Raw genomic sequence first — 26062 nt, 5'->3', positions numbered from 1 at the left:
TCTTACTCCTGGCTCTATGCTCAGTGGTCACTACTGGAGAGGTGCTTGGAGGAATTATATGTGAGGTGAAAAATTGAACAGTAGTTGACAATGTACAAGGCAAATATCTTAATCCCTATACTAATCTCTCTGGCTGTAAGGAAATTTCTTAAATAAATCGCTTTGTGGTCACTCCATTTTCCATACTATATATGAAAGTGGAGAAATGCAAAATTTCCTTTGGCTGAGCTTTGCTTAGAGAACTTCTATTTTTGCTGTAAGAAAATGAAAGAATGAGCCGGAAGAGGTAGTGCAGCTGGTAAGGTGCTTGCCCCATACCTGGACAACTCTGGTTCAATCCCTGGCACCGCAGAGTACCATCAGGAGTGATCCCTGAGTACAGAGCCAGAAAGTAAGCTCTGAGCACTACCCAGTATGACCTGAAAACACGAAACAAAACAGAACAAAAAACAGAAGAAAGTTGCCTCCGAAAATGTGTTAGCCTCAGTTCCCAGTTGCTCCCTCCATTCTCATCTTCTTCCCATCCTAAAATGTGTTCTGTGCCTTGGAAGACTCATTAGCTCTCGGTGCCCTTAAGTTATTACTAATCTTTCTGCCTGCTGCCCTTCCAGATTTTATTCTTTTCAAAGAAAATAATGCCAGTGATTTGAGATTTTCATCCTGAACAGTAATAGGGGATATCTATGTTACACAGAGAACATTTGAAAAATAGGAATGTACTGAAAGGATTAGCAGGAACAAGAGTTAGGTTTAGGTTCTAGTTGGCAAGTGTGAAGTTACATTCTGTTGGTCTTTTCAAAGACCATCTGCATGCTACACAGTTTTAATTCAGGGTCTCAGAGTCAGTTGTTTCTGTTCTATTCTGTTGTTTTGTTTTATTTTATTTATTTTTTGTTTGGGGGCTATACCTAGAGATTCTCAGAGGCAACTCCTGAATCTTTGTTAGGGAATTGCTTCTGGTGGTGCTGAGAACACATGTGGCATTGTGGGTGGAACCTAGGCCTCCTACAGGCAAAGCATGTGCTCCAGCCCTCTGATCTGGAGGATGATCCTCGCTCTACCTCTCAACTGACTTTTATCTTCTGTAGAAACAGTGTTGAGAAACTCAGAGGACTTAGTTTGTCAAGACTCGGGCCATATTTAGTTTTATTATATTCCTTCAACAGGAGCGAGGACTAGAATGGGGATTGTCCTTGGTGAGAGGAAAGCCTTGATGGGGTGTTTCCCTGAGATTTGGTTTGGGGACCACACCCAGAGATGCTTGGGGCTTATTCCTGGTTCTGTGTTCGGGGATCACTGTTGGCAGGGCTCAGAGGCCCCTACACAATGCCTGGGCTGGAGCCAGGGTTGACTGTATACATGGCTAGCACCTTCCTATTTCTATGGCAAGATACAAAGAGACTCGAGAGAGGCATAAGACCCTGCAACAGATGCGGGGAGAGAGCTCGAAGGGCTGAGCTTTGTGTCCACTGGACTATCTCTCTGCCCTCTCACAGAGCCTGTTCCATTTTTTCCTCTTCTTCTCCCTGTTTGTTTGGCTGAGGGACTCAGTTCCTTCAGAAGCCCCATTCCCAGCTAGCCATGTTTGAAGTGGGAGCAGTTCTGAGGTAGCCATTGCACTGGAGGCTTCCAAAACTGCAGTGACCAGGGCTGGAAGTATAGTACAGTAGGTAGCACGCTTGTCTTGCAAGCAACCAACTCAGGTTTGATCCCCATATGGTCCTGCAAGCATTTCCAGGAATGACCCCTGAGCCCAGAGTCTTGAGCACTGCTGGGTGTGGCCAAAAAAAAAAAAGTCGGTGACCCTTTGGCAGGTCTGCTCCCGTGACTAGACTGGCAGCTTCTTGAGTAACAGTCTTCTGTTGGCTCTGAGCACAGGATTTGTCAACGATCACGGACTCGATAGTGTCAGATGAGACTGATTAGCTCTGAGCAGATGAGAATTAGCTGGCTGATTGGTTTCTGTTATTTGATTTTGAGGGGGAGGAGACAGCTAGCACTGCTACTGTTTGCCCAGTGCTCAGGAGACCATGAGGGGATGGATCCAGGTCTCCCCACTGCAAAGCATGTGCTCCAACCCTTTGAACTGTTTTCCCAGGCTGGTCTGGGGTCTCAAGCCTCTCTGGACTGCCTTCCTGTCTGTCACATGTGGGCCTTTGCCCATCAGTGCTTTTGCCGAGGCATGGATGTGGGTCTGGGCTTGATGCAGGAAGTCCTCGCTTATCAGCGACTCGAAAGCATTTTGTTAAGGAAACTAGATGAATTTTCTGAAATGAAATGGAATAAAATTTGGAACTGTGTGAGGACCAGTGCTTCAGTCTCAAGTCTTGTGTCGGGTGCAAGGACTCACTGTTGGAAGCTCCCGGAAGCTGGTTAACAATGCAGCAGCTTCTAGAGAGATGGTACCAGGGTTACGGCGCTTGCCTTGCATAGGGCTGACCCTGGTCAGGTTCCCTGGCCATATATGGTCCCCAAGTATGGTCAAGACTAATCCCTGAACACAGAAGCCAGAAGTAAGTCCTGTTCACTGTTGGGTGTGACCCAGACTCCAGTGAGAGAGGGCGGGGAGGTAGAGAGAGAGAGAGAGAGGAGAGAGATGCAATATCTAACCTCTACCAGAGTATAGTTTCTTAATGTATCTGCATTTAATAATGTCTTCAGGGGATTCTTGTGGACTGGGGGTTGGAGTGGCACTGACATAGGGGCACAGAGAACGTTGGGCCGGGACTGTATTAGTTGGAGAAGCTGTTTGGGAAGGGAATCATTGAGTGATTTTCGTCTGGGAGCCAGGCCTGGCAGACCTGAGGGTTACTCCCCGTGCAGTGCTTAGAGGGTAAGCCCGCCACCACCCAAAAAAAAAAAAAAAAGAGGGTAAGCCTGCCACCACCAAAAAAAAAAAAAGAAGAAGAAGAAGAAGAAAAGAAAAAGAAAATGAAATACAAGGTCTGTTGTGTGGAAGAAGGAGGGAGTGAATATTGGGAGGAGCTCTGATGCTTTGCCTTTCCCAAGCCAAAGCCTGCTTGGAGGTTCCAAGGGGCAGAAGCCCCAGGCAGGCCTGACCGCGGGACAGGCAGGTGGCTGGGTAGCGGCCCCGCAGGCCTCACCGCTTCTCTCTCCCCGCAGTTCACCACAGGGACATGCAGCGACCCGGCGGTCCACAGCTGTGACCTGTGCGGCAAGGGCTTCCGCCTTCAGCGCATGCTCAACCGGCACCTCAAGTGCCACAACCAGGTGAAGCGGCACCTGTGCACCTTCTGCGGCAAAGGCTTCAACGACACCTTCGACCTGAAGAGGCACGTGCGCACACACACAGGTGAGAGGGCGGGTGTGGTGCCCGGGGCTGCGCGCGCCCGACTTTTCCGGGTTCCCCTCCTGCAGAGCCCGTTGCCTCCGCTTGGGCATGCCCCACTCAGCCGGACCCTGGGGGAGAAGTGGAGATGACAAGATTCAGGTTCCCAGGAGCTGCGGCCAGAGCGATAGTGCAGCCGGGAGGGCGTTTTTCATGCATGCTGCTCATCCAGGCTCACCCCCGGCATCCCGTACGGGGCGGAGCACCACCAGGATCATTCCTGAGTGCAGAGCCAGGAGGAACCCCTGAGCACTACTGGGTGTGACCCCAAAAGCAAAAACCAAAAGAAGTTCCCATGAGGCTCAGATCTAAACACTGTCTGGAATGAGTAGCGAAGTGGCCTGAGGCAGAGCTGGTCTGGGCTGACTGCTCTCCTGTGGTTCCTGGGGGCCCTGGAGGCAGCATCTCGGGGGCCTTTCTTGAGAAATAAGTGGGTAAAAGTGGCGTCTCCTCCTCCTCCTTGACTCAGAGGGGGGATGTTCGGCTCCCTTAGAGTTGACCCATCTCTTGCTTAAGCCTGGTGGATCCCTCCCCGCTTAGGAAGTGTGGTTCTGGGTCCTCGGTACCTTCATAGAGAAGCCTGGCAGTGCCCAGAGAACCCTCTCCCAGATCTTCCTTTTCGGAGGGTGGTTCGGCAGTGGTCTTTGGGCTGCACAGGACTGTGTTCGGGGTTTACTCCTGGTTCCTTGGTCAGGGATCAGAGTGCTTGAGGTAGTGCTCAGGGTCTGTGTGTGCCACTTGGGGTGCCTTAACCTCCATCCCAGCTTTGTTGGAGGTTTTGTTTCCTCAGTTTCCACTTAGAAATAAATATAAGTTTCTGGGAGCTCTGATGTGGCTCAATGATAGAGCACACACCTTGTGATTTGCATCCCTGAGCTCATTCCCTGGCACTACAAAAAAAGAGGAAAAATAATTTAGACCTCTTGGGGGGGAGGCCACATATCTCAGGAGTCCATGTGGTACCAGGGAGGGGGACCATATGCAAAGAAAGTGCTCAGGCCATGGAGCCATCTCCTGGCCCCTGACTTCTCCTTAGGGACCACCGTCCATTCCTCTGCCTTAGTGATTCCTTGAAAAGTTTTATTTTAGTTTTGGTTTTGGGTCCATACTTAGCTTTGCTCAGGACTTACCTTCTGGTTCTGGGATGCCAGGAATTGAACGTGAGTCAGATGTGTGCAAAGCCAGTGCCCTACCTGCTGTATTAGCTTTCTAGCACCAAGGCTAATATTTAGGAGGCAACAGAGTATAGAGAAAGCCCCCGTTGCTTTGCCTGGTCAGCAGCCACCGGTTGTAAGTAGTAGCTGGGTCCCTGAACTGTGACTGGTGCCACTGAGACATGTTCTAAGAATAAGATACTATTGTGGGAAAACAAACAAACAAACAAAAAAAAGATAAAAGTATTTTTTTCTTTTTGCTATGTTGGGAACGTCATATAAACAGGGTGAGTGCTCTACCTCTGAGCCATAGCACCACCTCAAGATGTAATTTTGAGGCTGGAGCTTGTGGGGGTTGGCCCCCATCCATCTGTACTCAGAGGTCATGCCTGACAGTGCTCAGGGGACCATATGTGGGGCCAGGGAGAGGATCAGGCAAGGCAAGCACCTTAATCCTTGTGCTTTCTCTCTGACCCAAGACTTAATTTTTCAAAAAAGAACTCAGCCTTGAGTCAGATAGAAAGTACAGTGGGTCGGACACTTGCCTTGAATGAAGCTAACCTGAGTTCAATCCCTGGGACCCTATATGTCCCCAGAACCCAGCCAGGATGATTCCTGAGCACAGAACCAGGAAAAGCCTGGGTACCTCCTGGTGTGGTCCCCAAATAAAACAAACAAAATATATTAAGATAAACAAAATAATAATAATAAACAAAATGAATTTAATCCTTTTATTTTTTTCTTATTTCGGCTGGAGCGATAGCACAGCAGGTAGGGCGTTTTCCTTGCACGCAGCTGACCCGGGTTCAATTCCTCCACCCCTCTCGGAGAGCCCAGCAAGCTACTGAGAGTATCCCACCCGCACGGCAGAGCCTCGCAAGCTCCCCATGGCGTATTCAATATGCCAAACACAGTAACAACAAGTCTCACAATGGAGTCGTTACTGGTGCCCGCTCGAGCAAATCGACGAAAAATGGGAGGATAGTGCTACAGTGCTATTTTTTCCTTATTTATTTACTAAGCCCCCCCAGACTTTTTTTTCTTGAGGTGCCACAAGGCCTGTGCTTTGCCGCCGAGTCACCTCTCTGAATGAAGCCATATTTTCATTACAAAGTGGTTTGCTTTTTTAAAATTTTTTGGGGTCTTTTTTTGTTTTGTTTTAGGGCCACACCTTCCAGTGCTCAGGGATAACTCCTGGCTCTGCACTCAGGGATCACTGCAAGTGGGCTGGGGAATCTCTGGGGTGCCAGGGGTTGAAACCGGGTCAGCTGCTTGCAAGGCAAGAATCCTCCCATTCACTATCTCCAACCCAGGCAAGGCCCAGCCTCTGCCAGTCAGGCACGCCCCATACCAGCACAAAGTGCCTTGCATTTTCAATTTTTCTTAATTTTGGGGGTGGGAGTAGGTGGGCCACATCCTGCTGTACTTAGGGCTTATTCCTGGTTCTGTGCTCAGGTATCATTCCTGGAGCCAGTGCCTGGGGTTGGAGGCTGGGAGGCAAGCACCTTCCCCACTGAACTCTTTGGGTCCTGGTTTGCATTTTCATTTCTGTTCAAAAGCACAAAAAGGAAATCTGTAGCTGGCCATTAAAAAAATCAACATTTCCCTCTTCCTCTCTCCCTCCTTCTCCATTCCCCCATCTCTTCCCTCTCCCTTCTCTCTCCCTCCACATATCTTTTGTTCTTTTTTTATTTCCCTCTTTCATCTCCACCCTTCCTTTTCCCCTCTTTCTCTCCCCTTTTTTTATTTCTCACACATATGCATATGTAATGTAAATATGCATACCTACCTGCTTATCTGACCTATGCGCTTATGAAGATACTTACTTTTTCATTGTGAGTTGAAAAAAAATTTTTTTTTCTGTGCCAAGGGATCAAACCCAGGGCCTCAGACATGCAAGGCAGATGTTCTATCACTGAATCCCATCTTTGGTACCACATTTTTTTTTTTTTTTTTTTTTTTTGCTTTTTTGGGTCACACCCAGCAATGCTCAGGAGTTACTCCTGGCTCATGCACTCAGGAATTACTCCTGGCAGTGCTTGGGAGACCATATGGGATGCCAGGGATCGAACCTGGGACGGCAGCGTGCAAGGCAAACGCCCTACCCGCTGTACTATGACTCCAGTTCCTGGAACCACATTTTGACATTAAGTTCAAGTTCACATACTGTAGGTTCCATCCTCTTAAAAGTAAACAGTTCAGGGGCTGAAGCAATAATGCAACGGGTAGAGCGTTTGCCTTGTACGTGGCCGACCCGGGTTAGATTCCCAACATCCCATATGGTCTCCTGAGCACAGCCAGGGGTAATTCCTGAGTGCAGCGTTGGGAGTGACCCCTGTGCATCATCAGGTGTGACCCACAAAAGCAAAAAAATAAATAAATAAATAAACAGTTCAAGGGCCATTGCAAAAGTACAGCAGGTAGGGCACTGATCTTGCATGCAGCCAACACAGATCATTCCCGGGCAACCCATATGGTCCCTGAAACCACACCTGGAGTTATTCCTGAATGCAGAGCCAGGAGTAGCCCCTGAGTATTGGTGGGTGTAGCCCCCAAACAAAAAAGTATAGAGTCTATTTTTGTTTCCTTTCAGTCTAGTCATAAGTTTGTGGGACCATCAACATTGTCAATACCCTAAGTGTCTAAACTTTTCTCCCAATTTCCCCTCAAAACTTTTTTTGATTGTTGACTTTTGGGTCATGCCCACAGGTACTAGGGGGTGTGTATGGAGGAAACCTGTGGTGCTGGGGGTGGAACCAGAGTTGACTAAATACGGAGGAATCTCCCCTTACTGTCTCTCTGATCCCCCAATTTTTAAATCTCTCATATCTTTGATTTTTTTGGAGGGGATCACACCCCATGGTGTTCAGGGCTTGATTCTGTGCTCAGGGATCACACCTGGTGTTGTTCAGGGGACATATGTGAAGGATCGAACCTTCACATGTACCAGGTAAGATGTATAGAAATGCTGTGAGCTGTTTTCTGGCCTCAGTTTATTTTTCTGATGGAGAGGTGCCTCTAGGTAGTAACACGCTAGAAAAAGGAGTCGTACTCTAGTATTTCCCTGTGCCTAGAGCTGGGAAACAGGCTGTGTCCTGGCTCCAGAGGCCTGACTCTCTAAGCTCTGCACAAAAGGGATATTCAGTGAAAATAAGAGCAAAAAATGGGGATTCTCAGGCTCCTTTCCCTCATTAGTGCATGTGAGCAGTCTCATTTCTTTCAAAAAGATCTCAGGAGAATTCTAGAAAACTTGCTTTGCCTTTGAGCAAGATATGAATTTTGGCTCATTGCTACTACCTAGTACAAGTAAATGTTGTATTTCAAGACCAGAAGCAAAGATACAGCACTGTGAACACAAATACTGTAGACAGTTGGGAGAAGGGTGTGTTTGCTTACAGTCCGATTAGCCCGGGCTGTGACTAATGTAGACTTATTTGATATTCCATGGTCCTTTGTTGAGGATGATAGCAACACTAACGACAAGGTAGGCAAAGGCACTGGGGTAGAGAATCAGCAGTAAGCCCTCCCCACTCCTCTCTCCCTCCTGGCCCCTGCAGTGATGAAGAGAATAGGGCATCCAAGGAAAGACTCCAGCCTCAGGAAGCATCTTGGAAAAGACCCAGAAAAACCAGAGCCAGAACACGGCTCACATTAATATCCAAGCAGATGAAAGAAAAGATTAATTCTTTTTTGGATATGAATAAAGTAAAAATAAAGTAAGTCACCAAGAATAAAGTAAGTCAGAGTGGAGGGAGGGAGGGGGAGAGACAGAGAGACTGAGCTGGATAATGGAAGGTTGTTAGTCCAATGACATCTGATTCAGGATTGGAAGAGTGAAACTAGTACAGAAAAACTCCCTAACATTTTGTGAAAATAGATCTGCAAACACGTGGCTAATTTCAGACTGTCACAGATTAGTGTTGTCAGAAACAAATTCTTCTACCAAGGGGCCAGAGTGATAGTACAGTGTGTAGGGTGCGTGCCTTGCATGCGCCTGACCTGGGTTCGATCCCTGACATCCCATAGGGCTCCCCAAGCACCACCAGGAGTAATTCCTGAGTGCATAGCCAGGAGAACCCCTGAGCATCACCAGGTGTGACCCAAAAAAGGAAAAAGTTATGATACTGGACAAAACAGCATGCAGGGCATTTGTATGGCCTGTAGTTGACCCAGGTTCTATCCTCAGTACCACTGGTCCTCCAAGTTCTGCCAGGAGTGATCCCTGAGCACAGAGCCTAGAGTAAACCCTGAGCACCACTGGATGTGGCCCAAAGCCCAGTGAATAAATGGATGGTGTTTAAGTTTAAACTTGCTGGGATGGCTCTTGAGAATGGCATCCATTGAGGGGCCTGAGCAATAGCACCATGGGTAGGGCGTTTGCCTTGCACACGATCAACCCATGTTCAATTCCCAGCATCCCGTATGGTCCCCGAGCACACCTGGAGTAATTCCTGAGTGAAGAGCCAGGAGTAACCCTGAGTATCGCTGGGTGTGACCCAAAAGAAAAAAAAAAGGCATCCATTGAAGGAGCAGTAGCTTTGGTGGGGAGGGGACCTGTGTCCGGACTCAGGTGTTGCTCCTGGTGTGCTGGGGAGCACGTGAGGTCGGGGCTTGAACCCTGGCTTCTGTCCTTTAAAGGATCTCTGGCCTCTGTGGTGTGAGTTTTAGTGAAAATAACCAAATCTGCTCTAGGCTGTGCACTCGTGCTCACACTAGACATGGGAGTCTCAGAGTGCGGCAGCTGGGGACAGCCCGGCAGAATGGTCGCGTTGGCTGAGGGCAGCATGTGAGGTGCCATCTGAGCACTCACCCCATGTAACTGTATGTCCCAGGCTCCTTAAACAGGCACAGGGTTTACTTTCTTACTCGGAGAGTGAGCTGGGAGCCCCTTTCCAGTTGTTTATAGTTGCTTATGCTTTCTGGTGGCTGACACCTTTGGGGTACAACCCCTGTGGTTACAGCTTTACAGCTTTGACTGGAATAAAGGAAGCTTCTAGATTCCATAGAGAGAAGCAGGAGGTCAGAGAAGTGAGGAGGGGACTGTGGCCCAGCTTGGCGTCTGCCCCGCCCACTGGGGTGCCCTCTGGCCTTATCTTCCATCAGGCTACCTTGAGAAGGCCTAGAAGGCAAACAAATCCCATCTTGATTGAAGAAGAAAAGACAATGATGCCTTTGTTTGGAGTCTCAGTGGAAGGACGGACAGGATTGGGGAAAATGCAGATTGGGAGAAGTTTGGAAAGGGGCAGAGAGAGGAAAAAGAATGAAGCCACCTCCCACCCTAGCCAGTGGACTGCTCTCCTGGGAATTGCCCTCACTGGCTCTCCTTTATCTTAGTTTTATTTGTTCTACTTCTTAGCTTAAAAAGTAGTATGGTGGGGGCGGGGGGGGGGGGGGGGGGGGAGGGTTATAAAAGGGAAACCAAAGGAAGTCTCTCTCTCACCCTGGGACAAATGGGAGGCCTTTTTATAGGTGAGGAAAGGCGCTCTGCTGGCTGAGCGTTTGACCATGAGTGCCCTGCCTGGCGTTTCGGGGGTCTCGGGCCTTGTCCCTGTGGGTGCAGGTACATTTTTTAGCTCTGGTTTCTCCTTCCAGAAAAGGGCAAGAACTAAGGTGTGTGACATCACTCCCACTTGTCCAGAATGATGCCTTTCTGTCCCCTGAGGACTTGAGCGGGGGAGGGGGGCTCTAGGAAGTCAGGGCAGCTGGATGAGGTGCAGATTGCAAGTCAGAATAGCTCTGGTAGAGAGGGTGTGTCCTCAGGGGCTGCTCTCTCCTCTTCCATCTTTGTTTCTGCTTTGCCCATTCTTCAACCCTGGTTATACCCACCTCTCCTCCCCTGGGTTGTCAGTACAAAGATGGTCTCAGAAATCTAACTTTTTTGGGGGGTGGGGGAGGACACTCCTGGCAGTGCAGCAATGCTCAGGGTTTAGTCCCAACTTTGTACTTAGCAGTCACTCCTAGTGGTGCTCTAGGGATCACGGACAGTGCTGGGGATTGAACCTGGGCCAGCCGCGTGCAAAGCAAGCCCCCACCTGCTGTACCATCTCTCCAGCCCCATCAAAATCTAATTTTGATTTCTGATGTACAGCAGCTTTGGGTTCCTCTTGTCTTGCTTGCAGCCAGCCTGGGTTTGATCTTGGGTTTGATCAAGTGATAGCCAAGAGAGATCCCCGAGTGCCACATGTGGAGCCCTGCCAGGGGTGATACCTGAGCATAAAGATAGGAGTAAGCCCCGAGCACAGCCAGATGTGGTCCAAACCACCGTCATCACTCCCCTACCCACTATCGAAGAAATCTATGTTCATGTCCAAGCGTTTTACTCGCTTTGTCTGTGGACCCAGCAAATAAGGAGGGAAGGGAGGGGTGGGTGAGCCTGAACACACCGGACTCATTCCTGGCAGACCCCCCTTCGCAAAGGGGCAGGCGAAGCAGTGCAACAGCTTCCAGGTCACCTTTTAAGGTCACCATTGGGGGTGGCCTGAAGGTCAGAAATGTCTATTTCTAGGAACCTGGCAGTTGCTAAAGCCTGGCATCAATGCTTTCTGGTTTCTCCATGAAGATGTTCTGAAACTACTGTGCTATTTCCCATCATTATTCAAAGGACCAGCTGGTGGCTTTCTGTTCCACAGTGGGCTGTGGTTGGAGTCGGGTTTGTTGTTTGAGCCGCTAAGAAGGTGGAAGCTGGCTGCAGCTGGAAGGCTAGTACCCCACGACCCTCAGCATGTCTTTCCCGAGCACTATTGTGTGCCTCGTGATAGGGCGTAGGAAGGAGCTTCTTAGGCACTGACAGTTCTTCTAGTATGTGTGGAATTGAGTGCAGGCATTGTCTTGCTTGAGTGGCTGGGCTCTTGCTGTCATGGTCAGCAGCGCCAGGTGCAGAATATGCGCTCTTGGCGCAGGCCAAAAGGGAAACAGAAGCCACCCAGTTCAGGGGCTGGGTGGGGGGAATATTTTTTTCTCACTTTGGCTTCTTTTATCACCTTTATACAGTACAAAAGCAGCTCTTCTCCTCTCCCTCCCCTCCGTGAGTCACCATAAGGAACGGGGTGCACTGAACCTTAAAGGGGAGAGAAACAGGCAGAGTGTGCACTGCCACTGATGCCCAAGTGGTGTTGGGACACCCAATTTCCGTTGTTTGGGACCTATAGTCCTTAGAAGGGTTTAGCTACCTACATGCAGCTTCACCGTCAGCACTAGGGAACTGGTTAGAAATAAAAATTACCAGGTTGGAGCGATAGTCCAGCAGCAGGTAAGGCTCTTATCTTGCATGCACTTGTCTGGGGGGTTCGATTCCCAGTACCCTGTATGGGGTCGAGCCCCACCAGGAGTGACCCCCTGAGTGCAGAGCCAGGAGTAAGCCTTGAGCACTGCCAGGTATAGCCCACAAACAAACAAAAAATGCAAATTATCAGAGCCCGAATACACACTTGTGGGTCCAGAAATCTGTGTTTTCAAACCAGAGGTGGGACTTGAAACCTTTTCAACAAGCAAATCCCAACTGATGGGATTTGACCCTTGTCCCTGGATCCTTCGTGAGTCCAAAGTTAGAGGGGACTGTGATGTGACGAGAAGGGGGAAGGGCCAAAGCAGGGTTTTCTTCATCTCTAGTTTGAGGTGTGGGATTGGGGTCCAGCGCTTGAAGTTTTCTTCCATTAAAGCCAGGGAAGTCTTAGCTATACTCATGAAGACAAATACATTGGATAAACAAAAAACTTATAAATTGGATCATAAATGAAAGGGGAGAAGTTCTAACAGGTACCCCAGAAATAGAAAAGATTGTGGAGATTGCTATGAACAATGTTATATACTTGAATTGGAAAACCTGGAAGAAATGGGTAAATATTTGGAATTTTACAACCTCCCAATTCTGAATCAGGAGGAAGCAAGAAACCTGAATTAGACTAATAGTATTGAAGCCGTAGTCAAAAGTCTACCCCAAAATAAAATCTTCAGTACAGATGGATTCATTAGGGCATTCTCCTAATCCTTCAGAGAGAACCTACTACTTTTCCTTAAGCTCTTTTGGAAAGTTGAAGAAACAGAAATTCTTCCAGAGTCTGAGAGGCCAATATTACCTTCAGGCCAAAACAAAACAAAAAACAAAATTACAGACCAATATTCCTGATGGACATATATGCAGAGATCCTCAACAATATCTTCCTGAACTGAATTTAATAGTCCATAACAGAATTAAAGAGGTCATACCCCATCAAGTGGATTTATTCAGCCATCAAGGATGGTTCAGTACACTTAAGTCAACTAATACAACATATCACATCAACAAAAGGAGAAAGACATGGGGTTAGAGAGATAATGTAGCAGAAAGGGTGCTTAATTTGCATGGTGCTGACCTGGGCTCAAACACTGCACCTCATATGCTTCTCCCCAAGCACTGTCAGGAGAGATCCCTGAAGTGCAGAGCCAGGAGTAATCACTGAGCACCTCTGAGTGTGGCTCGTTCCCCACCCTGCACCCCCCCACCTGCCTCATTCCCCATCCTGCACCTCCCCATCTGCCTCCCCTCGCCCCCCAAAAAAGCATTTAGGAAAATAGGCAGAACTTTATGATAATGACTTCAGAAGTGGCTTCAATTTGACTTCCTTGGCAAAGAAACTTATAGCAAAAAAATATATTTGACTACGTCAAATTAAAAAAATGTCTGCACTGAAAAATAAACTATGACTAAAATAGAAAGACATTCCTGCTAGAGAGATAGAACAGCGGGTAGAACACTTGCCTTGCAAGTGGCCACCCAGATTTGTTCCCCAGCACCTCATATGATTCCCTGACATCTCCAGGAGTGATCCTTAAGTGCAGAGCCAGCAGTAAGCCCTGAGCATCACTGGCTATGGACCAAAAAATAAAGAATAAGATAAAATTTAAAAAAATAGAAAGACACCTGTTTTCTTTCCGTACTACCCAGAGAAGTTTCCTGCATTTACTGCAGTGTAATTTACAATAGCCAAAATCTGGAAACAGCCCAGGTGCCCAATAACAGATGAGTGGATAAAGAAATCATTTATATTCACAATAAATACAACTCAGCTATAAGAAAAGATGAAATCTTGCATTTTGCTACAACTTGGATACAACTAGAGGCTGTCCTATTAAGTCAACTGAGTCAGAAGGAGAACAGATTCTGGGTGTTCTTATTCATAGATGGAGTATCAAGAAACAAAGCTCGGGAGAGGCAGGGAAATGGCTCAGAGGACTAGAGCTCATACTTTGTAAGAGCCCAGATTCCATTCCTAGCACTGCAGAAGGTCAAGCACTCCTCAAGCACTACCAGGCTCACTTTTGAGCACAGAGAAAAGATAACCCCTGAGATCACAAGGTGTGACCTAAGCTCTCAAAGGTCACTTTTTTGGAGAGTAAGCACACCTAGCAGTGCTCTTGGGCTACGCCCAGCTCTGTGCTATAGGGACCATGTGGTGCTGGGAATTGAACCCCAGTCTCCATCCTGAAAACAGGAGCTTAGCCCATTCAGCTATTAAGGACAAGAGACAGTATAGGGATTAAGATGCTGGTCTTGCATTTGACCAACCCTAGTTCCATCCCTTCGCCTTGTCTCATCCCCTGAGCCATGCCAAGAGGGTCTTGAGCACGGTGCTGTGAGGCCAGAACCTCCCCCCACCCCTTCCCAGTATTTACCAATATCTACATATGGATTTGCATTTCCCTTTTACCTTATGCTATGCATGGCTCCACATAATGGTGGTGGGCCCTGTCCTTGTTCTCCTTTTGGTCTTTGTGTTTTGGATGCTGTGAAGGGACCTTGGGTGTCATGGACAGAGCTGTCTGTCTCCCACACGCACAGTGCGTGCTCAGACTTTACCTTCTCCCTGCTCCTGGTCTCTATTTAAAATTTTGGAAAATTCACCACAGTCCTTTTGGAGGTATTCAGATTTGTTTGTCTAACTTTGGGCTGGGGCCTCTCTTGGCTCTGTGCTCTTACTCCCTTTCAGTGGGCTCCAAAGACCATCCGCCATGCCGGGGTCAGACTCAGGCCTGCTGCACATATGCCTTCATCTCGCACTGTCTCTCTTGCCCTGATAATATTTTTTTTTAATAATTTATTTATTTATTGAATCACTGTGGGAAAAGTTACAGAGCTTTCGGGTTTAGGTCTCAGTCATGTAGATACCAAACACATTTCCCTTTACCAATACTCATTTTTAACCCCGAACCCCAATAGACCCCCACCTCCCACCCCTCCCAATTCTTTGTGAGGCAGATGAGTTCTAGTTAATACTCTATCTACTTTGAATAGATAGATTATTTCGATAGAAGATGCACAATTATTGTTTAGAGTTTACGACCCACCCCTCCCCCAATCAGACATGCTGAAACAGCGTTGTGAAATGATTTGCTTTCTACAACTTGGTTTAAGAATAAAATGATGTCGCGCGGCCGCGATAGCGGCCGCGCAGTTTTGAATTTCTGCTATTTTACTTATTGACCCTGGAAGAATTTCTATTAAAAGTTAGCTAGTTAAGAGATTGGTTTCTGTGCCCTGGAGTCGTGGCCGTGCCGGAGAGCCGCTCGTGGGGGGCAGCTGGCGACCTCGGTGGGGCGTGGGGGACGGCCCACAAAGCCCCCCTTCCCATGAGGTCCCCGCCGCTCCCCCGAGCCCGGCTCAAACCCGCTTTCCACAAGGCTCCCGTGCGGCCGCCATCTTTCTTTCCAGAGAGGAGCGGGCGGGCTGGTCAACGCCCTTCCCCCTCCGGGCAGGCTTGGTGGCGCGGATCAATATTTTTTAAATATTATTTATCAGACAACGTATATTTTGATTAGTATGTTTTGGTGTGCACTTAAACTTTTTGCCTGAGGTGAACACCTCGTTCATTTTGCCCTAATCCAGGGACTTGGAAGGTAGGAAAAGAAAGATGGGACAGGAAGTTTCCTAATCCCACTGCCCAATCACTCAGTTAATGGGGTGGGGCAAGGGTCCTTCCTGGCAGGGCAACTTTGGGATCTGCACAGGGTTTGGGGGAATCCTGCAGGTCCTGCTCCTCTTTCCTCTGTTATTAGATGGGCTGGATATCCCCCAGCAGAATTTCCCTCACCACGGTTTCCATGCTCATGTGACACCAAGTTCCCCAGAACCTTCTTTAGGTTTTGGGGTCACACCTGAAGGAGTTCCGGGTATGCTTCTGACTGTGGTCTTCGGGACCATACACGGTGTGCAGATTCAAACCCAGGTCAGCCGTTAGCTAGGCAAGCACCTTATCCAGTAAACTATCCCTTTGGCTCCGTTAGTCCTTGAGAGTCTCAATTAGACCTTTGTGTCTGTTGAGGTTTCCATTTTGTACAGCCCAGGTGAGTCCCCTTGCCTGGTGGAAATAAGGATAACAAACTTTCTTTTGGTCTCCTCTGCCCCTCTAGGAGAGCCTGGCAAGCTACCGAGAGTATCTCGCCTGCACGGCAAAGCCCGGCAAGCTACCTGTGACGTATTCAATATGCCAAACACAGTAACAAGTCTCACAATGGAGGTGTTACTGCACCTGCTCTAGCAAATTGATGAACAACAGGAGGACAGTGTTTGTGGTTTTCTTTTTTTTTGGTCACACCTGACTGTGCTCATGGTTTACTTCTGGATCTGCACTCAAGGATCCCTTCTGATGGTGCTCTGGGCACCATATAGGATGCTGGGATCAAACCCAGGTCAACCACGTGCAAGGCCAACACCCTTCTTTCTGTACTCTGGGCCCTGAACTGAGGGTTTTTTTCGTGTGTGTGAAGCTATATAGGTTTTATTGAAACTTATTTAGAACGATGTGAGGGGAAAGAGAAGGAGAAGTACATGTTTGAGAGAAAACACAGGCTTCTCTATAGTGAAAATAGACAAGCAAACATCCAGACAAGTGAGATACACGTTCAGAGAGAGGAGGAGGAGCTGGGTTTGAGAAGCCCAGACCAAGCTTTAATAAGGCTCAACTCAGGTGGTGAGCTCTGTTTAGAAGGCAGCCCCACTGCTGGGAAGCCAGCCCAGCATCAGACTCACTGGAAATGTTTCCTAGCCAGAGAAGACACTCCCTCCCTCCTTCCCTCCCTCCCTGTTTCTGGGCATCCCTGCCCATGTTGCAACTGCCTCCACGTGTGATTCTGCCTGAAGGTGTTCTCACAGGGACCTTCGCTTCCTCTTGGTGGCAGGTCAGAGGGGCCAGATGGAGACAGTGGTGCCAGTCAGGGCATCCCTGCACGAGGCTGAGCGTGTGGATAAGTCTCACGCTCTGCTGCCTTGCCTGCTTGTGCCCCCCTCCCCCCCCCCCCCCCCCCCCCCCCAGGCACAGTGACCCTGGTCAGGATCCTTCCCCTTCCCCAGCCATCTCCCTCCCCTAAGGCACTTCTTGTTTCACCTCCCAAGTAACTCTTAGGATTGGGTGTTTTTCCTCAGGGTCTGATTTTGGCAACAGTCAGATACCATGTTTACTTTTGTGACTCTCAAACCTAGACATAAAGGCATTAAACATAGCCTTTAAATTTTATTGAACCAACTAATATGAAGTGACTTTGTTGTATGCCTGTCAAGGGGGTCAACTTGGGGGAGGGGGTGGGAAGGAACCTGGGGACACTGTGGGGGAATTGATGTTAGAGCATCGTGTGTCTGACGTGACTGTTATGAACAACTTTGTAAATCCCAGTGTATTGATTTAAAAGGGTATTGGGGAGGGCTTATAAGTATGAAGAAGAATCCTCCCTAAGGCATGTGAGCTTTTGTTCCTGTGTTTCCTTTGTTTTTCTGTTGGTCTTGGAGTCTTGTTGGTCTCCTCGTCTGCCCTTCAGTCACTTCCCTTCCCCTCAGCTGAGCAGCCTCTCAGCCTCTGTTCCCCCTCCAGTGCGCAGTAACCTTTCTACCCCATTTCTCTTACTGGCATTTTTGGATTCTATAGGGAAGGAAATCACATTATTTTGTCTTTGTTTGACTTAGCACACTGCCCTCAAAATTTATTGATATGATTGCTGAAGGCACGGTTTCCGTTTTTATGGATGACTAATATTTTTTGTATCTATATAATCTTGTATTGCTTAATGGTGAAGGTAAGTTCTGAGAAATGCAATGTTAGGCAAATCTGTTGTGCAAATGTCATCAAATACAATTACACAAACTTAGAAAGTACTCTACCATATACGTAGGCAGTGAAGTATAGTGTATGTAGGGACAAGGGAGATAGCACAGTGGGCAAGGTACTTCCTTTGCATGCAGCGGACCCCTGTTCAATCTCCAGCACTACATATGGCCCCCTGAGCACTGCTGCGAGCGATTCCTGAACACAGGGCCAGGAGTATACCCTGAGCATTGCCAGGTGTGACCCAAAACTAAATAAATAAAAATTCATTTTGTTTATTTGAGGGGGGGTGAGGGGAGCACACCTGATTATCCTGGGGGGTTATTCCTCTCTATTCCCTAAAGATAAATTTTTTTTTAATTGTTATTAGTGAAACACCATGAGGTACAATTGTAGATTTACAATTTTTTGTGCTTGGGTTTCGATTATTTTATTTCATTTTTTCATTTCATCATCCTGTTATTCGTCGATTGCCTCGAGCAGGCCCCAGTAACGTCTCTTTCATTCTAGCCCTGAGATTATATTCAAGGCTCTTTAGGAGAATGAGACCCATCATTGTTACTGGTATTTGGCATATTGGCTACGCCACGGGGAGTTTGCCAGACTCTGCCCTGTGGGCAGGCTACATTCTATAGCCTGCAAGTTTGTCCAAAGTAGGAATGAGATAATAAGATGTCATAAAAAGATGTCCTGATAAGATAGCACAGCTGCTCTGGGTGGAGGATGCTTGACTCCAATCCGAGTAGGCTTGGAGATCTCGGCCCCGGAACCCGCTTGGATTTGTCCCTCTGCCAGTACCTTCATGTGTGCGGAGAGTGGTCTCAGCATGGTGGTGGCTGGTCCTGGAGGTCTTCGGCTGCCGGAGCCCTGGTCGGGGCGGGGAGGAAAGTTCAACCTGCTCCCCTCCAAGGGGCCCTGGTGAGGAACAGCCAGGTGCGGGGGCAGGAGACTGCACTGTTCTCGTCCGGGAGCTGGATTTTATAGGGTTTAGCTGAGTTTCGATTATACAATGATCCAATACCCATCCCTCCACCAGTGCCCATTTTCTACCACCATGGATAATATCCCTCCCACCCCCAGATTAATACCCAAGAATAGCTGAGATCAGCACCAGGAGGATTACTCCATGCTGAAAGATAAATTTTAAAAAGAACAAACCGTAGTCCATGAAGGGCATGTTGATCTGTGCATTCCCTTAGAACTGAAATGTCAGTTCTAAGAGCATCTGATGCCTTAGCCTGCAGTCACACACTAGGTTGTTTCCGTGTCTCAGCTCCTGGAAGTGATGCCGCAGAGAGCGTGGGAGCACACACCTCTCCTCAACCTCCCTGTGTTCCCCTCAGCACTCTAGAGTCACACTGCTCTATCACAGGGCAGTCCCGATGCTGACTGGCCCTGGGGAGGAGGAAGGCATCTGCACTGATTTCCATAGTGGTGAACCATTTTCAACCTACCTACAGCTCACAAAGTCTCCCTTGGGGCCGGACTGGGTGCACAGGGGCAAGGTGCCTGCTTTTCCTGAGCCAGCCCCAGGTTCAGTCCCCCCACCCGCACCCCACCTGGAGTGATGTCTGAATACAAAGCCAGAAGTAAGCCCTGAATGTTAACTGGGTGTTATAAAAAAAAAAAAAGTTTCCTTTCTCCCGAGTCTGTGCCATTATTTGTTATTTGCTTGTTTGGGAGTCACACCCAGAAGTGCTCAGGGGCTCACTGCTGGGGGCAGTGCTCAGGGGATTGAACCTAAACCTCTACTTGCAAAGCATGAGCACTGGCCCCTTGGAGCTATCTCCCAGTTCCGGTTTAGTACTTTTTCTTTCTTTTTTTTTTTTTTTTTTTTTGCTGAGGAGTTAATCCCAGCTCTGTGCTCCTTTAAGACAAGTGCCCTCCCCACTGTACTATTGCTCTGCCCCCGCCCCCTTTTCTTTTAATCTTTTTGATGATTGCCATCCTAATAGGTGTGGGAAACCATCATTGTGCCTCCCCGCCCCATGGCCTAGGATTGAATCCAGAGCCTCACCTGGCATGTTTTTTTTTTTTGTGAGTCACACCTGTCTGTACCCAGGGCTTACTTGTGGCTCTATGCTCAGGGATCAGTCCTGGCGAGGGTCATAACACAGCAGGTAGGGTGTTTACCATGCATGCGGCCAGCCAGGGTTTGGGGGACCACATGAAGTGCCAGAGATTGAACCCAAGTCAGACACATACAAGTCAGATGTCCTAGGTGTTGTACTATCTCTCCAGCCTCTGAAAGTTGTTTCTTCTTATGTTTGGGTAGGTCTTTTTCTTTGGTTTCTTAAATTTCATATACGAGGGAAACAATTTGCTGATTATCTTTTACTTCTGACTTGTTTCACTTAGCATAAATCACCTCAAGTTTTGTCCATGTTGTTGCAAATCACAGTGCTGTTTATTTTAATAGCTGAATTGCATTCCATTTATCTAAAGCACAACCATTTTATATAATATATATGCATATGCATATACATGCATATGTTATATATGCATATATATTTTATATGTGTGTGTGCAGAGCCTGGCAAGCTTCCCATGGCATATTCGATATACCAAAAACAGTAACAGTAAGTCTTACAATGGAGACGTTACTGGTGCCAGCTTGAGCAAATCCATGAACAATGGGAGGACAGTGCTACAGTATATATATATCGCACAACCATTTGGGGGTAATGGTAAAGTAGGGGATTGGGCCACACTCAGTGGAGCTGGGATTATTTCTGGTCTGTCTCTCAAGTGACGTCTGGTGGTGTTCAGGGAACCACACATGGTGCCCAGGATTTGGACCAGGACTGGCTATATGCAAGGCAAGCACCTACCTCCTTACTATCTCTTCAGTCTTATACCAGAACTTCTTTACCCAGTCACTGTGTATGATGGTTTGCAGGATGATTCTATGTTTTGGCTATAATGAGCAATGCTGCTATGAACATAAGGGTGTAAATACTTTTTCAAATTGGTGTTTTCATATCCTTTGAATAAATGCCCAGGAGTGGTACTATGGGATCATTATAGGACCATATAGTATTTCCATTTCCATTATTTTTGTTTGGATTTTGCTTGGGGACCACACCCACTGGTGCTCGGGATTATCCCAGTGTGGTGCCCAGCGTACCATCCATGCCTCCCTCTCTCAAAGCATATGTGCTAGTTTTGAACTATCTCCCTGACTCCGAGGGTTGTATTCTTAGTTTTCTCTTCCTTCTAATTCATTGTATATATAGAAATGTAATAGATTTTGTGTATTATTTTTGTATCTACCACTTTATTGTAGTTTTATTGTGGACCCCTTAGGGTCTGCTATGCATGTTATCATTTTATGTAATAGTTTTATGTCTTTTCCAATCGGAATACCTTTTATTTGCCTAATTGCTCTGGGTAAGACTTCCAGAACTGTATTAAACACTAATGATGAGGGAATGGAGCAATAGTACAGTAGGTAGGGTGTTTACCTTGTATGCAGCAGACCCAGGTTTGATCCCCGGCATCTCATATTTCCCCCTGAGCACCTCCAGAAATAATTCCTGAATGGAAAGCCAGGAATAAGCCCTGAGCATTGCCAGAAGTGCCCTCAACCCCACCCCCAAAAATAAAACCCCAAGCCAAAAAAAAAAAAACAACAAAATAAAAACCAGCAGTAATGAGGATAAATATCCTTGTCTTGTTACTGGTCTTTGAAGAAAAGCTTTCAGTTTTTCACCATTCAGTATGATATGAGTACAATATATGATATCACCGATTGTCTTTTACAATGTTGAGATATGTTCCTTTGACTTCTTATTTATTTAAGGTGTTTTTTCTTTTTTTTTTTTTAAATTGAATCACCATAAGATATAGTCACAACAATGAGACTCCCAGGTCGCTGCCCATGAATGGCCTCTCTGGCTCCTGATCAAGCTGCTTAACGCTCATTATCTCAGAGACTCAGGAACAAATCTTGGAAACCAGCAGGTTTTGGCAGAAATCCCTCCAGATTTAACTGTTAAAATTTTGAAATTCCAAAATTGCGCGGTCACTACTGTGGCCGCGTGACATCAATGTTATTCATAATTAGCAATAGAAAGCACAAATAGTCTATGGTTGCCTTTTTGGCAGATATGAATGTTGGGGTAAAATCCCAAATAATAATGGGGGGTCTGGTGTCGAAATATTGAATGTGATCAAAGTAGAGAGAGAGTAATGTGGAAGCCATCTGTCCCACAGGTAGGGGGAGGGTGTGGGATGAGGGGGTTATACTGGGGTTTTTGGTGGTAGAAAATGGGCACTGGTGAAGGAATGGGTGTTTCATCATTGTATGACCGAGACTTAAACCCGAAAGCTTTGTAACTGCTCTCATGGTGATTCAATAAATAAATTTATAAAAAGGGGGGAAAAAAGTAAGGTTGAGTTCATGCCTAATTCAATCAGCCTAATCAATGTCTGAATAAATGACAATACTCCTACATCTATATATATATAGTCACAAAATTGTTCACGATTGGGTTTCAGTTATACAATGTTCCATCACCTATCCCTTCACCGGTGTACATTTCCACCACCAATGTCCCCAGTTTCCCCGCCACCCTCTACCCCTGGCCTACCTCTGGGCTAGGCACTTTTGTTCTTTCTCTCTCGCTCTTTCCTTTTGGGCATTATGGTCTGCAATACAGGTGCTGAAATGTTGTCATGTTTGTCCCTTTACATGAACTGAATCAGCACTCAGTTCTTGTTCAGAGTGATCATTTCCAGCTATCACTATCATAGTGGTCCCTTCTCTATCCTAGCTGTCCTCTCCCTACCACCACTTGTGGCAAGCTCCAGCTGTGGACCATTCCTCATGGCCTTTGTCTCTACTCCCTCGGATACTAGATATATATCTATATATATCCCACAAATGAGTTTAATCATTCTATGTCTGTCCCTCTCCCTCTGACTCATTTCACTCAGCATGATACTCTCCATGAATTTGAGAATTTTTATCGTAAATATTCGTTGAATCTTGTTAAATGTTTTATCAAGTATCTATGGATTTTGTGATTTTTTTCTTTTATTGGTGTGATGTATCACATTTATTGTTTCGTGTGTGTTGATTCTACAGCTTCATATTCTTGGAATATGGTGATCTCATAGGAGTCTTTCAACTCTATTGCTGAATTTGGTTTCCCAAAGTTGTGAAGATTTTTGCATCTATGTTCATCAGAAGTGTTGGTCTATATAGTGGTGGGGCAGGGGTGGGGAAGTATTTACTTCTCTGAGTTTTTTTGAACAGTTTGAGAATAGATACAATGTGTTCTCTTGGTGTTTGGTAGAACCCCCTGGGAGCGATTGCTTCTGTTGGGCTCAGTTCCTGCTCCCTGCCCAATGCTGTGATGGAACGGGGTTTGAGCGCTTGGTTTCGTTCTCCCAGACTGGGGACCTGCAGCAGTGCTGGGCTTCTGCCACCGAGACAGGCAGCTGTCCCGCAGCTCTGGCCCATCCCCGGCTCTCTGGATCTTTGTGCTTAGGGAGAGTTCTGATTACTGTTTTATGTTTTGCGCTTCTGATTCATCTGTTCAAGTTATGTATTTCTCCCTGGTCTAATCTAGGAAGATTCGATTTTTCATTTGCTTGTTTGTTTGTTTGTTTGGGGGCCACACCCAGGCCTGGTCAGGGCTGCTTCTGAGTCTGCTTAGGACTTACCCCAGGAGAGGTTCACGGGCCGCATGTGGTGTTGGGGTCACACCTGGGCTGGCATGTGTAAATGCCACACTCTCTTTGGTCCCTTGGAAGATTGTAGGATTCTAAATGTGCCTGGGGTGGGGGGTGTTGTGGATTTTATCTTGTTCTGCTTTGGTTCTGGCCCACACTCAGCTGTGGCAGGGACTGTGTTGGGTGCCGGGGATCAAACCCGCATCCACATGCGTGCGGCAGAGTCCTGTCCCCCTGCTGCTGCCCAGGCCCCTCCACCTGTTGGGTTTTGTCATTTTCTGTCCCTTGAACTTTGAGGTGAGATTGGCTGTTGGTTTGCTTGTTTCATTTTTGGGGCAAACCTGGCAGTGCTCAGGGCTACTGACTCAGTGCTCATGGCTGCTGAGTGGCTGGCAGTGCAGTACCTGTGGTCAGCTTCTGGCCTCGTGCGAGGAGAGCATGCGTGCAGCCCACTGGGCTGAAAGATGAGCATCTTTCAGGTTACATGATTTATTTGAGACTTTTTGTACTCATGTGGGCTTGCATTTTTATGAACTTTCTCTTAATACTGCTTTTTTCCCCCATTTTTTGCATTTTTGGTTGCACCCAAGCAATGTTCAGGGGTTACTCCTGGCTCTGCACTCAGAAATTACTTCTGGTGGTGCTGGGGGAACCATACGGGATGCTGGGGATCGAACCCGGGTCTGCCATGTGCAAGGCAAACACCCTACCTGCTATACTATCGCTCCAGCTCCTTTTGTTGTATCTTGTAGGATCTGATAGTTCATCTCTTCCTTTTCTTTTCTTTTTTCTTTTCTTTTTTTTCTTTTCTTTCCTTCCCTCCCTCCCTCCCTCCTTCCTTCTTTCCTTTCTTCCTTCCTTCCTTCCTTTCTCTTTCTCTCTCTCTTTCTCTTTTTGGGTGACACCCAGCAATGTTCAGGGGTTACAACTGGCTTTGACTCAGAAATCACTCCTGGTGGTGGTCGTGGGATCATGTAACCATCTGGGATGCTGGGAATCGAGCCTGGGTCTGCCATGTGCCCTGCCTGTTATACTGTTGCTCCATCCCCCAATCATCTTTACATTTCCACTGGTCTCCAGATAATCCTGATTTCTTTCTTTACCCAAGAATTGTTCACCAGCACGAGACCATTTCTTCACATGCGGTTTTCCCTCCACATTTTGGGATTTTTGTAGTTTTCTTTTCCTAGTTTTCTTGTCATGGTTGATTTTTAGCTTCATACCAGTGTGGACTGAAAAGGTGTTTGAGACCATGTTGATGTTTATTGAAATATCAATATATACATCATGTCTCCATTTATGCAGATAATGACTCAAATAGCTCCTGTGTTGGGACGCTGTGATTGGACCGTGATCCAAGAGCTGTGTCTGTCCCTCTCTCTCGCAGGAATTCGCCCCTACAAATGTGACATCTGTAACAAAGCCTTCACCCAGCGCTGCTCCCTGGAGTCTCACCTGAAGAAAATCCATGGCGTGCAGCAGCAGTATGCCTACAAGCAGCGCCGGGACAAGCTCTACGTCTGTGAAGACTGTGGCTACACGGGCCCTGCCCAGGAGGACCTGTACCTGCACGTGAACAAGGCCCACCCCGGCAGCGCCTTCCTCAAAAAGACATCCAAAAAACTGGCAGCACTTCTGCAAAACAAGCTGACGGCCACCTTCCAGGGGAATGCCAACCTGAGTGAGGAGGAGAAGTGAGGAGGAGGAGGAGTAGGAGGAGGAGGAGGAAGAGGAGAGGGCGAGGAGACTCCAACCATTGCCACGTTTACATGGGTAGGGGGTTTGGAGAGACCCCACCTCATTGACTTTAATTTCAAGTGTTTCCTTTGTCTCTGTCTTGGTGGGGGGTGGTCCCGTGTCTGGGTGTGTTCCCGATGTTTCCATTATAACAATGGCCACAGGCCACAGAACTTCTGTCTGGCTGGACAGTCACGGTGATGGGCTTGGCTGCGCTGGCTCCGTTGGCTGCCTGTGAGCACCGGGGTGATTGTTTTGTTTTATTTTGTTTTGTCTAGGATTTTCACACAGAAGTGGAAATGTTCTTAGAGAGACCATCATTTCATGGTGCCTTGTATTTCCACTTGAAATGCTATGTGAGCAAGTAAAATGAATTTTATTATTTGAAAGCGATTGCAGGAATTATTGTAACAAATGAAATGCTCTTGTGAAATATTTCTTATTAGCACACAGTGCGTATGCGTGCCTGTGTGCCTGCGTATGCACGTACACACACACACACACACACACACACACACACACACACACACAGGCTGGGGATGTCTCAGTGGTACATGTACATGCCTTGCATGCATAAGTCCCAGGTATGATCCTTGACACAGAGAGAGAGAGGAGGAGGGAGGAAGGGAGGCAGAGGGTGGGGGAGAAAGGGAGAGGGAGGGAAGGTGGGAGGAAGAAAGAGAGGAAGAGGGAGGGAGGCAGATATAGAGAGGGGAGAGGGAAGGGGAGGGGGAGAGAAGAGAGCCCGAGGAGCTACAGCTCCTTCCAGGCTTCTTGTGGCTCATCTCTATGGCCACCGGTGGGGTCACTGCAGAGGTGCTTCTTGCTTCTAGACTGAAGTGGGCCTGGAAGCGGGTGTGCTGGAGCCAGCACCATGGAAACTCACTGGCACACACACTGCAGCTTGCAGGCTTGCCGGGCTCATGGCAGTTCCAGCTAATCTCTTCAAGGGCTTGTGACTCCCCAGCACAGTGACGTTTGGCCACTTGCATCTCCACCTGGGAGAGTGACAATACAGTGACCTGAGGTAGACATAGGTGCTTGAGAGACAACTGGTGTTGTGGGCATGGCAG

The 26062-nt window shown here is 47.5% G+C and overlaps 1 protein-coding gene across 3 annotated transcripts in view; it reads left to right on the top strand.

Moving 5' to 3' along the window:
* The window catches only part of OVOL2 (ovo like zinc finger 2), a 40265-nt gene extending 15294 nt beyond the window's left edge, over window positions 1-24971 (top strand). For all 3 annotated transcript variants that reach the window (XM_056121875.1, XM_056121874.1, XM_056121873.1), the window contains exons 3-4: window positions 3124-3313; window positions 24640-24971. In XM_056121875.1, coding sequence (XP_055977850.1) covers window positions 3199-3313; window positions 24640-24950 — 426 coding nt within the window. In that variant the 5' untranslated portion in view covers window positions 3124-3198 and the 3' untranslated portion in view covers window positions 24951-24971. The remainder of the gene's footprint in view (window positions 1-3123; window positions 3314-24639) is intronic.
* The last annotated feature ends 1091 nt before the right edge of the window (window positions 24972-26062 follow it).

Source organism: Sorex fumeus, unplaced genomic scaffold (genome assembly GCF_029834395.1).
Source record: "Sorex fumeus unplaced genomic scaffold, SorFum_2.1 ptg000044l, whole genome shotgun sequence".
NCBI classification, from domain to species: Eukaryota; Metazoa; Chordata; class Mammalia; order Eulipotyphla; family Soricidae; genus Sorex; species Sorex fumeus.
This window is presented reverse-complemented; position numbering and strand designations above follow the sequence as displayed.